The following is a 16,796-nucleotide window of genomic DNA, read 5'->3' on the forward strand; positions in this document are numbered from 1 at the left end:
TTATTAACCTGAGAATCGGATATTATACTTTTCATCTAGATCTTTGATAAATAGCTAAAGTAGTTACTGTCATGTTTTATTCTTATTTGACGCCAACACTTAGATGTTCAATCGTAACATGTTGGTCCTTGGATAAGGACATCAAATACAATAGTAAGAATACTCAGAATGGATACGGTATTTCGGTCGGACCTACGTTAAGAAACTAAACATGTAAACAAATAGCATTTCTGGCTTGAAGTTGTTGACCAAGTTTTGTTTTGTGTGTGTATGACAAATTCTACCTAAATAAAGTAAATAAATAGATACATGCCATGATATTACGCACGCGTACAATAGATGCGAAGGAATGGTCAGCTATGCACTGAGCCGAATAACATGGTCACTCTACGAATGTCTGTTAAGATCTGCGCAGTTGTAAAAAATTTAATTAAAGGGGAAGCGTTGCGACACGGAAATACGTCAAGTATATACTAGTACAGTAACTTGACTGGCACGCTTAATTCAATACCTTAAGGTAAGGTAACCAATAATTGTGCAAGGAATCTGACGCTAAGAGTCTTATTTATATATAGACAGTTCTGAAAAGGTTAATCGTAATACCTTGGGTTTTAATTAATTACATCCCGATTAAACGATACATAAATTTTAATAAGCAAAGGATCATCAATAAAGCCGAAAACAAAGTTTATTATGCATTTAAGACATCAGAACCGTTACCAAATGTATTTAAAATAAAAAAGCACACGTGTGATCTCGCTTTACTACATGTATATAAAAGACGGATATTAAAAGTTGACGTCCAAACAGAACTTTCCCTATCATAACTGATGTAAAATACAAAACTTTACAATTGAAGAAAATTCAAATAGAATTGTTAGGTATTTAAAATAGGTTCCGGAGTGTTATGCTGATGTATGTGAATGTTTTTATGTACTTTTTTATTTTTGTATGTTTAATGACGACCAAAAATAAAATCGTGTCATTCTATAGTAAAATCATATAAGACTCGGCTGCTTTGAAGCCGAATAAAAGAAAGCTTGTATCATTATGGTTGTAAAAACCGAAAGTACAAAAGTTTACCTGTTTACATTATTTCGGCTTTGGTTATAGTTGTAAGTAATAATGCATAATTAACTATGATTGTCAGGCAAATTAATAATAATTTTACCGAAATGGACTTTATTTTCCACTGAATGTGAAATATAATTATATCGTTATACATTATACAAAGATTCCAATCATCTTGTTTTGTTTACATCTAATAACCATCTGGTTGAACTATTTTCAATCCATATTATGTTCGAGACGATTATGAATTATAGTCGAGGTTTTCCGATTGTTAGATATTATATAGTTTTGTTATAATTAAAGGTGGTGCTACATCTATGACATAACATTTCTACGAACATACACTGCACAAATTTCCTTTCTAATAGACAATCTAATTAACCAACTTTAATTTATTACACCATATCTATAGGAGAGATCCAAAACAAACTGATTCGAAGATATTTAGACTTGAACAATGCTAATAAAGCAATACTTATTCAAGTGTGCTAAACATTCAAGAGACTTTTTTATTCTTTCAGGTCAACGTGATGTATTTTGAAATATATCATTCCTTTTGGAAGACACTGTTTTGTTAGTCAACCAATAATAAATCGCGTATAATTACGTGATAAAGCCAAGAAGTAGTCCAGTTCTTATGTAAGGCTTGAAAACAATAGTAATACTGACACAACCAACTTTACATATCCATATAACACTTTGAAACTGATTGGCTGTTAGAAGGAGGAACCCGCCAGTATGAACATTTTCACACTATATGTTATCACACTGCATCATTCCTTGCCGAATGTGAAATATCATCCACGTGAATACCTTTGACCACGCCTCCTCTAAAGCCGGGCACCAGTGATTTTCAATGTATGGTTTGATTGCTTTTAGGAAATATGGCAGGATACGCTGAAATATAAAACAAATGATGCTATTTTTGTCACATATGTGGTTTTCTTGAGCATATATAGCAACAGTTCAGATAAATTGCTATTTTCACATAAAACTAAATTTCTAACTGGTCAAATTTCATCTACGGTTTATGTGTAATGGCGACGAGATTTTTTCCAGCGCATAAAATACTTAACAATGTATGAATATGTGTATATACCATGTATACTGTGTTTATATAACAAACATAGACATTGAATCGAAACCATAAAATAAACATTTGTTTTATAAAATACTTACTTTTGATTAACGTTTTATCTTACAGGGATGCATATTAAGGCTTGTTTGTGTTGACAATATGGCAGGTAAATGATACAGAAATGTAACTTACCAGTATTATCCTAATTTACTTGTCCCTGGCTTGCATTATTGTATTCTAACAACAAAACTTTTTTTCAGACAATTGACATGTTTTGTTATTAACTATTATCTTGATAAATACAAAATATTAAAATATCTAAACTACATTGTATGTATTGACATTTTTATAGCATGTTTTCTAGATATTAATATAAGTTAAAGTCAAACCTCTAAATAGTTTTATTGAAGTTTAATTAGCAGACCAATCAAGTTGTGTCAAAAGAAGTAGACATGATTAGAAAGTTGTAATATTCCATACTCTAATGTGTAGTAACTTAATCGCATCGCTAAATTCATTTCATTGATTAAAATCACTGAAAAACCCGTCATTGTATTGTGTATTTAATGACAATTCTAATAGGCCAACGCTACTTTAACTTTGCAACGTTCGTAATTTGTTTGATCTGAACAAAAAAAATATTTCTGTCTTTAAACGATATATTTAAGCTTTTGATATTTGTTATCTGTCGAATCTTCAGAGATTGAATCCGCTATTATTTAAAAAAAGTTTTGTCTTGTCTTGTCAACCTACTATTTATTATTAGTACGATAATCTTATATAATAAATGTTTAATATGGTGTACTCACACAGACCTCACACAAAACAACAATAAGCTTACTAAAACAAAGCTTTGAGACTATTTGAATAATTTTCAAATGATAATAATTGTCCGATACTTCGGGGTCCCTGATCCCTTAACTTTAAATGTTAAGGATTGAATACCACTGGAACTTTGTGCTAGGAAGCGTGCTAATTGTAGCATATTTATTTTAGTTTGACTGTGTAGGAAGCTGTAAACTTATAGACACACTCAAAAATTCGTTTTTGAAAACTTAAGTGGTACAGAACAATGAGTTTAATTTTTAATTTGGCTCAAAGAACAACTGTTTGCCCATGACGCAGTTTGAACCCACGCAGCTATAGATAAAGAGATTACTTGTCTGATACGTTCATCACTCTGCCATGCTGCCACACAATAACTGAGCCGCGTCATGACAAAACCAACATAATGGATTTGCGACCAGCATGGATCCAGACCAGCCTGCGCATCCGCGCAGTCTGATCAGGATCCATGCTGTTCGCTATCAGTTTCTCTACTTGTAATAGAGTTTGTAAGCGAACAGCATGGATCCTGATCAGACTGCGCGGATGCGCAGGCTGGTCTGGATCCATGCTGGTCGCAGACCCATTATGTTGGTTTTGTCATGACGCGACTCAATTATTGTTATTATGGCTCTCAAGAGATCTGTCTCGCTCTTAATATTTTAAAATGAGTCGTAGACAAAAGTCCTTTAATATTAAATACGTCGAATAATGTGTAAACATATAAATATTATTCAGAGTTTGTAATTTATTGTTTTATTACTTATTTAAAAAGATAATGAATTCACACAGAAAGGTATGAACGTCATATCATTCGATTATATAAAGCAAAACAAAATCTTGTTTAAACTGTTAGATCACAACTTATTTCAATTCTATACTCGCAATAAAATTGTGTAGCAGGAAGCATACTGTAAGATTGAATCGCATTTGTTGCGATTATTCATTAACATTTTTCTTGGTAGAGCATTTTGCGGTATATTGACATTGTACGTATTTATATGTGTGTTTTTTTTTCTTTTCTTTTCTTTTAAATCTTAGCATTGAAAGAATCACCCTATATTAAATGGACACAAATGATGGAAAATACACCAACATTTCTACTGGAATACATCGCACGTTGTCCCATTCGCAAAGTCACTATAATATTAATATATTTGTTTTGTCTTTAGAACGACTTCATATCAAGTCAAATGGTCGTGGTTAATGCTACAAATATCTAAATATAAACTATGATCATTTTGAATGCATTTGTGCACTTACTATAAATTTGTAAAAAGATACCTTTTTTCATAATCTGAATTATAATCAATATTGATATTTCTACATCGATAAAAAAATGAGTGACGCAAACAAATACTAAACAAGCAGAAAAAAAATCTCAGAATCTCTGATGAAACCTACATTCTAATATTACTTAGATAAGAATAACTAATTAGCTCATTGAATCCCCAGATAACAAATTGACTAATTAATTCCGGCAGAGATAAAAAAAAATCTATTGCTCAATAGTCAATACTCGTAGCTTTGTATTTTTACGGAGTCGTACGCCAAAATATTTGTGTTTTTTTTTCTCTATTGGATACAGATAATTTATGACATTTTGAAAATGAACCAACACAAATTAGAGACTTTAAGATGACATTATCGCATACTAGTCATTAAAATTAGAGAACACTTCATTTAACTATTATCTATGTAAGCATTAATTGACGATTCACAATAATTCTAAATCCCGTATATTATTAGTTTTGAAGATTATATGGCTGTATATTAAACGGTTGTTTGAAAATATAACCCGACTCGGTTATATTGATAACATATAACGAATTTATAAAACAGCATACTTTTTCAGAAATAAAAAGATTTCTTCATAAACTGACAGCAGCCGTGTACGTTTATAACGTCGCTTTCTCATTGGACGTGCCGATTATTTAGGAAGAAATCATATTTCTTCTCCAATAAAAAGGAAGTGTGTTGTATGATAAATTCGCTACAAATATATATACAAACGGTTGTTTGCAATATAAACCACGACTAGCGGCTCGTGTTGCTCCGCGCCCACAGGCACGGAGCTTTTTGTGTTTATTATTTTTTTTTGTCCATGGGCCCGGATTTGATCAATTAATCCCTTCGATTTACAGCTAAACATAAATCCGCATTCAAGAACTCCTTTCGATTTCTATATTGGTTTCCCCTTCGGTGATTCGCTATAAATAGCTACTAGTTTGCTTCTTTAAAAAGAAGCATGCGAGAGGTCTTTTTTGCTGCTGTGGAAAATTTGTTTAATTCGAAAATATTTGGGGATAATTTTGCATAAAAGTCACAAGGAATGCTTATAAATTACAATTCTTTAACAAAATAGAATTTATTATATATATTGAATATAGTATCATAATGAAAGTTTGTTTTACACTTCATTTTTTAAAAATGTTTTGATTGATTATATGCCGGAGAAATGGACTTTTTTCTTCGCACATTAGGGAGGGAACAATTTATGTTATGTCATCAAACTAAATCTAAAATAAATGATATACACATGTATATATATACACACATGTATTAAAAGCAGTATCACAATAAAAATTTAGAACTAATAAAATTCAATAAGCACATTTTCGGTTAATGTTTTGGTAAGCATATGGAAACATTCTCTATACATTTTCCAAAACGGGCATAAAGTTTGTTAATCAAACAATTTAAGTCCCAGATTTACATAAAAAATGTTTATATCATTTGATTAGAATAAACAGTAATAAAGCTGCATGCCTCCAACCACACTATTTGAGAAAAATCTTGAGTAAAATTTGTGCCACTTGCGCCAAAAAATCTCCGTTACGTTATTTAGTCATACCGGTTTAAAAGTTTAAGGAGTAGCAAATTTTCGGTACACGGTTAACCCGGTCATATCATAGTACATGGTGATATGGTACCTGTAAAATTCACTGTTACTATTTATCGGAACATGAAAGAGTAAAAACGCTATTCAGAAAACAATTATACAGTAATCGATTTATACAATTTAAAAGATAAAAACGGAATGAAACATCCACGTAGCGCTAAGTAACATAAATGATATTTCCCGTTTTTTCTTTGTACCGATTTGTTCACTTCCATGTTAATTTTTCTTTCAAGTTAAGCCGTATTTTGAAACGGAGCATGCGCAAAACAATTTTTGCAGACTACTCCTAATGATTTTACGCTTTAAATGAGATTCGTTCACTACAATCAGATACGCAAAAATGGATGCCGCCAGCAATCAGTCTGAACACTGTGGAGAGGTCTGATGACCTCTCCAATAAATGTTCTGACTTTTCACACTTAGGTTATAAATTTGTTATTTCCCTTTTTTAGTAGTACATGTTATTATAATTTGTTACATTTTGAATTACATTTACACACAGCATATCAAGTATACTATTAGTGATTGAATTTGTCAATATAAAGAAGATTTCAGGCATAAGACTTTAATAATTTTGCTTTTGATACTTATTCTTAATTTATATTTATGAAATTAAATGTTTAATAATAACATGTTGATATATTGGTTCTTTTGAAATAATTATACTTTAGTTTATAAGGTTACATTTCATTGGCGTCATTGGTATTGCATACCACTGTGTGCTTCAAATCAATTAACAATAGTTTTTTTATATATCACCAATGTCAAATAGCTTTTATGTCTTTGACTCGCACGAACATGGTGTTAGTGAATTTCCTCAAACCTGCCTAACATTCAGGTAACAGTCTTCTATTATATTGATAAATACTGTATCACCATGTAACGCGTATATAACAAACAAAAAATTCCTGGATTTGATCTTTTTGAAATTCATCCCATTTTTTCATTCCAGAGTGTGTTCTACTTTCAGTATTGAAAGAAACCATTTTTTTTTAATTTGACATGAAAAAATGCATGTAATATTACTATATTAAAATATTAGTCCCTTTTGTTACTATTTGTATATTTGTTACAATTATAATAATAAAAAAACAGACTTTGATATTTTTATCATCTTATTTTACTGACTACAGTAGTGACACAAACAGAACACAGTACAGTCATGTCACATAACATTAACAAGTCTTGTAAGTCTTGTTTGTATTCAATGGAATTACTTTCCTTACCAGGTAGGCATCAGTGAAAGCATTTTTTTATATTAAATATCTTTCCCCTCTTTTTAATTATGGACAGTGCATAAGATAAGTATACTTATGCAAAAAATGGTTTACAAAACATTCGGAAAAAATCTAAAATAGTTCTTAATCTGAATATAACATGACATGTGCGTGGGAATAATTTGGTAAGGTATCCGTAACGAGCGCATTTTTTTTTTGGCGCGGAGCTCCTCAATTGCTGCATTGCAGCAACATTTGTACTTGTATATGCAAAGGGTTTACATTTTTATAGGCTAATATAAAATCTTTGTTTCTAATAATATAAACAATGAAAAGCGACTTTACAAACGAGCAGCATTATATAGTTTAATGTCTTATCAATTGCGGATCTAACTCATTAACTTTTTTGATAGAGTGATTTACAATTCAAAATATAATATTCTGTTTGTCTTTATATCATAGAATGAAATAGTTTAGTTTTATGAAAGATGTTAAAAACAGATTGATTATTCTGTGTCTGGAACGTACCTTGATAATGACAAACGAGACAAAGAGCGTCATTATTTTGTCATTAAGTCGGCTCAATAATCATATTTATGTAGTGAGAAATCAATTCGTTTTAAAGATGCACTTGAAACTGACGACTTTAACAAATAAAATAAAGACACATTTACATAGACAAGTGATAGAATTGTCAACAGTACTTTATGTGAAGATTTAATTATTTAATTACATTTACATTATCGACCTAAGTAGTCCAAACAATTTTAAAAGCGAACAAAGTCAATAGCAAACAATTTGTGAAATTATTTTATTAAAATTGTAATTGAAAAAAAGTGGTTTTGATACGTAAAGCACGAAATGGAAGTTAAATATGTGAGCATGTAAATAATGTAAATAACTTTCAACTAAAACAGCATTACTATAAGTAGAGAAATTACCTTATGAAAGTGTTTACTCCAACATTTGCTAGGTGTATTTTAAGAACCTGCCAGTTGTTTTGCAACACAGATATTTCATCTTGTGTTAAGGCTGGAGGGACAGTGCCGTAGTCTTCTTTAGGGTCGATTTTTCTAGAACATCGCAATTTAATTCCGTTACATATGCATCCCATATTGTCAAAAAGCAGAAGTCATGTTCTTTTAATTTCAGAGTTTCATGCTATCGAAATATTCAATGTCTTTCTAGACATTGAAACAATAAGTAGTGAGACATTATTATATTACCATTTGTTCTACACATTTTTATAAACACTACGAAACGAACTACACAAGAAAGCTTTAATCTCATTCAAGTATATCCCTTTTCAATTTCCAAGCATTACACTGCGTGTGTTATTATACGCACAGTTGCTTAAATCAAAGCTTTAATTAAGAAATCCTGTGATTTAATGTAAAAGTTAAATCACAGGAACATTCTTAACACTTACAATAAATGACTTACCATGTCAACAGTCTAATTCAATATGTTTTATCTCCACATGTACACACGAGGAAACACCAATAATTGACATACTGGTTGCCCTCTGGGGAATCCCGTTTTATTAAATATACACGTAATCATTATTGGTATTTTGTAGTACATAAAACATTTCATTTTTCAATTTTCTTCAGCATTTCCCATATGGCTACTAAAATAATATGTTCAACTTAAGACTCTTTGTAAAATGATATACTTAAATTGATTGAAATATGAACACAGCCAACGCTACAAACTAATTATAAGGCATGTTACAAAGTTTATTTTAAGTAAAATAGTACGATCATCACATTAAAAAATCTAATGTTTAAACAAGATGTTTCATTGAACATTTTTCATTAATTGAATTAATTCATTTTAGTTCTGTTTCAAGAAACACCAGCATTGGAACGATCATGTTGCAGCTCGCCAGTATTGCTGATGGAGGAAAACCTCACAATTGCCTATGCATGTATTTTTTTCAGGCAATAGAGAGCAGCTGAGGAGAACTGTCACTTAGCTGAATAACGTCCTCACGTGAAGTAATTCAAAATATTTAGCGGTATTTGAACCTAGAGCGATAAGGGGCAAGTACTGTGAAGTCAACTAGTATGTTAACCACCCGCTTGCAAGTCTCAAGTATATATATAATCAATGAGAAATATATTGACCATAAGATTGTTTATAAAAATACTCCATTTTTATCTTTAAGATCAATACATATTATAAATCAAAAAGTTTTATATCATGAAAAATAATTTCTCAAACATTGATAAAATATTTTATTAACAAACGCTTCTTTTGATTGGCACTTAGTGTGATTTATTCCGTGATTTAGATACTACTTGATACGTTTTGTAACATAAATGAGTGCATATACTGCTATATCGTCCGTAAAAGATAAAATTCATAATTAACGAAATATAGCAGACTTAGTAAATATAAGTCGTCAATATACACCATGAATAGACTATGTAACATTATAATTACCCTTTTATTAGCAAAAACAAAGTACTAATGTTCAAAGAACTTGTAGAGAATACGTTACACCATTGATGTATTGAAACTGTGTGTCTGCCTTGGTTGTTGCTTATATTTTTGTTTTGTTTCTCTTTGAGAGGCATTATTATCATGGTTATTATTCTGTACGAAACGGAGTACATAATTTCAGAAATCATATTTGATGAGCTTGAAGCTGTGCTGTGCCCGTATTGTACATTTTCATACTGTTTGAGAGTGCGCATTTCCTTATCAATTTTTATAATGTCAGAGTAGTACTACAGGTACTTCTCTTGTTAATCCACTGCATATCATTACTTGTAAATTAATATAAAACGTTGACTGAGATTGAACGATGTTCTGTAACTGTATAGTAAATTCTTGTCAAAGTGGAAGATACTTTTTGAGTTGAACGATAAAAAGGCCGTCTATTCGGCTTTGATTATTAACTTGTCAGAAGTCTTAGAGCTGCTGCCTGCTTGAAGTTGATTTGCTACAAGTCTTATTTCAATACATCTACTAGGATTTATTGGAATTTCACTGTCCACAGCGCTATTGCATTCGAACAGAGTAAATGTTAAATTAACTGTTTGTGATGAATCTAGTTAAGCATAATGATAAAGTAAACATATAGGAATCAAGAAAATAGAAGAAAAAAAAGAAATAAAGACAACTTCAAGGTCTACAACGTGTCACCGATGGGTTGTATATGTGATATATTTAAAAAGAGGAAGTTTAGTAAAGTTGGTCATGCTGATTTTAATTGTGAAAGACCAAAGGGATTGACTGATGAACAAAAATCTGTTATACGGAATAACTGGAGAGTTTTAAATTCACAAATTGCAAACATCGGAGTATTTACGTTTATAAGGTGCATTGATATTTTCTTCTATTGAACTAATATGACAAAGAACTTTTTTGTTTTTACAGATGCTAAAATTATTTTTTTTGTTTGATAATAATAATAATAATAATAACAATAAAAATATTAATAATTAAATAATAAATAATAAGAAGAAGAATAAGAAGAAAAAGAAAAGGAAGAATAAGAAGAAGAAGAAAAAGAAAAAGAAGAAAAAGAATACAAAGAAAAATAAATGAATAGAGATATAAATAAATAAAATTAATGAATAAATAGATATATAAAAAAGATTGAAACAAATATCTTATCTTTTTTATAATTTTATTACACAGCTTTATATTTAAGTCTGCGGAACATTTAACTCTGTTTGATATTTCCTACAAGTAAAAAACGAACACAAAATATTTCCCATTTATCTTTTCCTTCATTTTATTTTGTTTTACAGTATGTTTGAAAGCAAACCAGAACTGAAAGAAACATTTGCATCTTTCAAAGGTAAAAATGTTGACGAACTTCATAACACAGGATTGTTAAGAAAGCATGCTTTAAGGGTGATGTCTACTATAGATAAATGTATAGCTCGTCTAGATCAACCATCCAGTATGACCTCAACACTTCGAAACATTGGTGTCCATCATATGCAGTATAAAGTCCCTATCGAGTATCTAGAGGTAAGGTCATATTACTACGGAAATACATATTTTATCATTAGTTTCTTTAATCAAATAAATCACATATTCAATGTAGATACTTCTTATGTGTAAGATTATTAATTAAAAGAGTTAGAATTACACTAATATATAAACATATTGCGATAACTGCTAAAGTTTCAACTATTCAATTATCCGAACATTGCCCTTAGTTTGACCCTTAGCAATTTCTTTTATTTTCTTCCATCTATTATTATTATGTGTTTATGCTCCTACAATTCTATGAAATGTGTCAAAGCATGGAAACAAGTATGCCAACTACTCTTCAAGCTTTTATTCTCACTGTAACATTGTTTCGTATGTATACTTGAGAATAACATGTTATAAAGACTCACACAAAGTCCATGAAGTCCAGCTTTAGTGTAATTTTATCGCACTAATGGCGCCTTTTTAGAATAAACATGAAATTATACATAGAAAATCTTCCAAATACATTTCAATGAATGGCAATATTCTGGAATACTATAATGCAATGGAGTCCCTGGTGGAGTAAATCTCACGTGAGAAGAAACACTTATAGACACATGCATAAGTCGTATTTATAAGAGTATTGTAAGTGAAACAGAGGTCAACGATGTAGGTTTTAACTGTCACTGAACCTATTAAGTACTTGTAAATCAAGAAATTTAATTATGTGTGATTTGTATATATAGCAAATATTCCAAATAATATTTAACTGGTTATCTTCGCTTAACACGTTATGTTAATAAAGTAGTATATTATAATGTGATTGAGCTTTTATTCTACTAAAAACAAGTAGGTTTAAGCATCACTTATTTTTTGGCTTGCAGCCACGGCTGCAAGCCCATTTGTTTTGGAAAACTTGTTCCGGTTAGGTGGTTTCCTGCTTACATTTGTTAGTGCATGATTGAACGAGAAACCAACTGCAATCGTGCCAATCGCAACTTTTTGGCCCTTTCCGTCACTCTTCGGTTTAATGATTATAGCCGATGTAGTTCCGATTGCAATCGTGACAATTCGGGCGAATCCGTCATACTGCGGAATCAGACGAAGTAATATTACGGAAATCTAAGCTATTTTAGTTACTTCGGTAATCCCAGTTTGTTTATATAAATAGGATTTCTATTTTTACTTGATTTATCGGTTTAAACCGTAATAAATTATAAACGAAATTGTTACGTTTCAATTCTTTTTCAAGACGCAAAAGTTAGTTTTTTTTATAATTGTTTTTGTCTGTATTAGTTTTGTATATTAATTAACATATATACCTTATACAATAGAGGATGGTTACGTCTCCAAAGGGTGGTCTTGCTTACCAAATCACAGAGAATATTAGTGCATGATCGAGTTATATTTAGATCTAATGAACGCAGTGAGGTAATCTAAAAATAGCCCATGCATATCATTAACCTTACCGTATCTGCGGTTGTGTAACATAGTTGATACATGCTTATTAATTGGTACCACGTAACGAAGTATTTTAGTGCATTTACTTGTCCATAAAAATGCTATATAAATGAAATTAGAAACTGCCAAAACGAATGATTTCTCTGGAAATGAAATGTTCACACTTGTTTCCTTTTCAGAATGATAGAATAGTTAGTATTTTTATGATTGATTATTTTCTTTACAAGTTTTATACAATAGAGAATAGATTTCAAATTGTTTTGACAAAAGATATTCGTTTTTACAAAAATAAAAACAAACTAAATAAACACTTTATGAAGGCACAACTGTGCAAGCCTTTCCTTTTAAAAGGAAACTTTATTACTATTTATATCATAGTGATGAATAATTTGGGAATTTAGCCCATAAAAAGGAGTTTTGTATATCAAATACATACATTTACGTTTCTTGCAGTTTAAGAGGTGTTCTACTTATTGATAATTGGAGTGGTATTTTGATTAAAATGATATTCTTCTATATTACCCGTGAGGAAAAACAAAGCCTCTTGGGGATTAAAATTTGGTACCTATATTGTGCTAGGAAGCAAAATACTTTGTGAAAGTTAATGCTCACTTTGCGTGCTTTAAAACGCACTATCACTTGAATATTAAAGATTGCTTTTAAATTGTCAATCTGCACTTTAAATCGCATCAAAACAAATGTGTAATCATTTATTCTATACTAACTTGTACTTTTGATCTGCTGTATTTAAAGAACTCTTAATCATCATGTCTGAAGCCATGACATTATTCTAATACAGCTGTTGTGGCTGTCTACAAATATTTTTCGGTTTTTGTTTGTTTGTTTGTTTTTTCTTGTTTTTTTTTTCTTATTCTTTATATTTGCAAGGGCATGTGATTGATATTGGTTAAATTATATGCATAATACTGGACAACAAAAACAAATCGCAGTATTTATACATTCACGCTTGGTGAGTTATACGCTATGATTCTCATGATTTAGTCTAAATCAACAACTGAATAGATCTAAGTGGCCAAGTTGTTATTCCTGTAACTCATTAAACAACTCAGTATTACATATTGAACATACGTGTTTAAAAGTAATACATTAACATGTTTTTGGGTGTTTTCTTTTCCAGGTGATACTCCCGCATTTCCTTGTTGCTATTAAGCCTCATATTGAAGCCTTCTGGTGTGACGATTTGGAGCATGCATGGACTCGACTATTTGATATGATATTGTTTCACATTAGAGAAGGGATGTTTCAAAGTGATAAATATGATACGATGTCAATTTCTGGGACCGTGTCATAAATATTGGCTAAATTGTATGTAAAGCAGCAGACTCAAAACACATGAAAAGATGTTAGAAACCAGTATGAGTAATTAAAAGTATTTAAATTGAATAAAAGCATTAAGAACTTAATAAAATGAAGCGGAATTTGCGAGACATATTTCAGTTGTTCGGATAATATATATACACCATATAACTAATTTAGACCCTGTCTAAACAGTTTTGTTGTCGTTAATTAGAAGCATGTATAAAGACGTTTTAATGTTAAAATCTTGAGTTTTAGTTTTCCTTTAATAGTTTTGGAGTTTAATATTAATACAAATGAGAAATTGTCTCGAAGAAACTGATATTGATAAGACTGAAATGAACGATTATTGATGTCAACTGCAAAATGTAATAAAAGGGAGGAATTTACGATGAAAGTGAAATAAGAACAAGGTGTCATTGAAGAGGATAAAGGTGAATTTTCAACATGAATTGTGTAACAGAAATGGACATATACAATAAAATGCGAGCTATTGAATTTCCATCATAAAGGTCTATGAAAAATACCACTCTTCTGAAAATAAACGTTATATTATCACGTTTTCATTTGATTCATGTTCATATACATCAGATTCGTTTTCACTGACAATAAGCTAGAATAATAATAATTTTGTTCGGCATTTAGTTCAAGAAAGTCTTGTCTTAGATTGTGACATGTTCATTCAAATTGATACTGTAAGAAGAATCAAGATATATTATCCGTCAGCGAATATTCTATTTTATCTCCTTGTATCTTTGAAATCTGACGTTATATATCCACGATTAATAAAATACTTTGTTGTTTGGATCATATTTTTATTTTATCTGCCTTGTATTATTGAAATCGTGTCTAGAAATTCTCTTAGAAACAATTTTAATCGTTTGACTTGTTTAAAGACATTGGGACATTGATTTAATATCCATTTGATAACTGACAATCGTATCTGATTAAATCTGCTCCTGGTTTTTATGGCGATACGATTTACAAACTTAGTAAGATTTTGGGTCATGGTAATTTTTACTGCTGTTTTTACTAAAATCATGAAACGTTTTATTAAAAGAGGTTATGACCCTACTATTTTAAGACATACTGCATGTTTAGTGTTCAACCCTGTTACAGTTGGACACTACGCTTTCCTCTTTTGATTGCATCTGACGGACCAAGTGGGAGACTCTATGATGGATAGTTCGTAAAGCCCTTTGGGACTGAATTGTCTTAATGTTCGTCTTCTGCCTTGCTTCGTCGGGCCCTTGTAGGTGATTTTCTTGTTGCTCTGTCTTCCTTTAGGACATTGAGTACTTTTGTTATGGTCATTGGGTTTACTTTTATATGTTTCTACATGGTCATTTTAGTGTTTTATTTATTTAACCTTTTGTAACCATGACAACTGTTAGAATTTCACTTGGCGGGGATTCATTTTATATACACTGTCTCGTTTATAGGAACATGGTGGGGCTAAGAGCGAGGTTTGGTGCTCCATTAACCGGTTTAAACTCCCCAGCAGTCATTAATATGCTGCTGACCGTTCCAAGGCGGCGCCCCACTGTGTTCCTCAGAAGTATGTCTATGTTGTTTCATACTGTTTTGGTGACACTTTTGCTTGTGTCCCTTGTTGTTTTCTCGTCTACGGTAAGTATCTTCCCCATTGCCTCTAGTTTTTATTTCTTTGATTAAACCCCCTTTCCCCCGGTCTCCTGCCCCCTTCCCCTTTGTGGGCCTATTATTCTTTTGAATTCCTAATCAGTTACAAATTATTTATCATTTATTGATTAACCTGTCCGTGCTCTGTCTTTTCCCTGTCCTGTTTTTGTTTGGGGTCCGCCTGAGCTCCTTGCCATTGGTTCTTGTTGCTGGGTCATATGGGGGTTGCGTTCTTTGAACGCCGCCTTTCCTTGTTGATCTTGTTTATCATATTTTACCACAAAAACGTTTAGACTTGCACAAATTACATTTAAAGCACGAATGCTCAAACACCTGTTTCCAAGTATTGCCAAGGAGAAAATGACATTTCAATGGTATAATTCAAACATTTACATGTAATGTACACAAAGTATGATTTTTTAAACAACACGTATTTATGAAAATGAAAAACATTTGAGTTCCTTTTTTATATCAATACTTTTCTCATCACAGAATCGGTTCATCTGTAAGTAACAAAACTACTATGTCAATTTAATTTCCGCCCAAGGCATTGCATTTGTACGAATTCTCCATATAATACTTTCATTTTACTTGTTTTAATCAATTTCTGCGACATTCAGACTGATATGTCAACTGAAGTCAATGACTTTAAAGTCATTGTAGTAACAGGAAATGATTTAGTAGGAGTTGTCACAGGTAAAGATGATTCGATAACTTTGTTTATATATTTAAATAATGTATATATCTTGTCCGTGTCTCGTAATATTGTAGGTAGGTTTTGTGCATTATATAACTAAAATACAGTTGTTATTAAGTTTATATCATTCAACGATGTTTGTTATTCAGTTTATATCATCAACGATGTTTGTAAAAATATATAGTACATGAAGTATTACAAACCAAGATATATGAATACATGACAATTTTTATTCCTTGAGTAAAACATATTGCTATGTTAATTTGAAAATATTACGAATCGTGTTAAGTTTATTCTTATAAGTTAACAAGTAACAAGATTAACAATATGTAACTATGTTTTTTTTTTGTTTTTTTACATGTGAGGTTTAAGTTTATAAAGCTTCATCCTTGCGTTGGAAAATCGGGATAAATACTGATGTAATGCCATTTCAAACACATTTTAGTGCCAATGATTTGAGGTCAATGTATTCTTCTACTTTGTCGGTATAAATCATTGGTTTTTTTCTCTACAACACTGTCAACTAATTGCAAGTTATTATCTTATTGAAATCAGAGCATTGCAACATGAAACACATTCAGTATCAACTTCTAAATTAACAGTAGTATATAATCAGGTAGGATTACGGTCGAAAAGAGGATCGTCTGAAAT

At 30.9% G+C, this 16,796-nt stretch overlaps 1 protein-coding gene across 1 annotated transcript; it reads left to right on the forward strand.

Annotated features, from left to right (window-relative positions):
• Positions 1–10,858: 10,858 nt before the first annotated feature.
• Positions 10,859–14,646, forward strand: LOC132739721 (uncharacterized). The gene is made up of 2 exons (XM_060727509.1): positions 10,859–11,083; positions 13,629–14,646. The coding sequence occupies exons 1-2, from the start codon at positions 10,859–10,861 to the stop codon at positions 13,800–13,802; spliced, it is 399 nt and encodes a 132-aa protein (XP_060583492.1). The 3' UTR covers positions 13,803–14,646.
• Positions 14,647–16,796: the final 2,150 nt, after the last annotated feature.

This window comes from Ruditapes philippinarum, unplaced genomic scaffold (genome assembly GCF_026571515.1).
Source record: "Ruditapes philippinarum isolate M1 unplaced genomic scaffold, ASM2657151v2 ctg781_1_1_1_1, whole genome shotgun sequence".
NCBI classification, from domain to species: Eukaryota; Metazoa; Mollusca; class Bivalvia; order Venerida; family Veneridae; genus Ruditapes; species Ruditapes philippinarum.

What these genes read in the sequence shown, in the direction of transcription:
- LOC132739721 (XM_060727509.1), top strand. Translation starts at nt 10,859, where the DNA reads ATGTTTGAAAGCAAACCAGAACTGAAAGAAACATTTGCATCTTTCAAA. An exon ending in TCCCTATCGAGTATCTAGAG is followed by an intron (nt 11,084 to 13,628) that starts GTAAGGTCATAT and finishes TTTCTTTTCCAG; the next exon opens with GTGATACTCCCGCATTTCCT.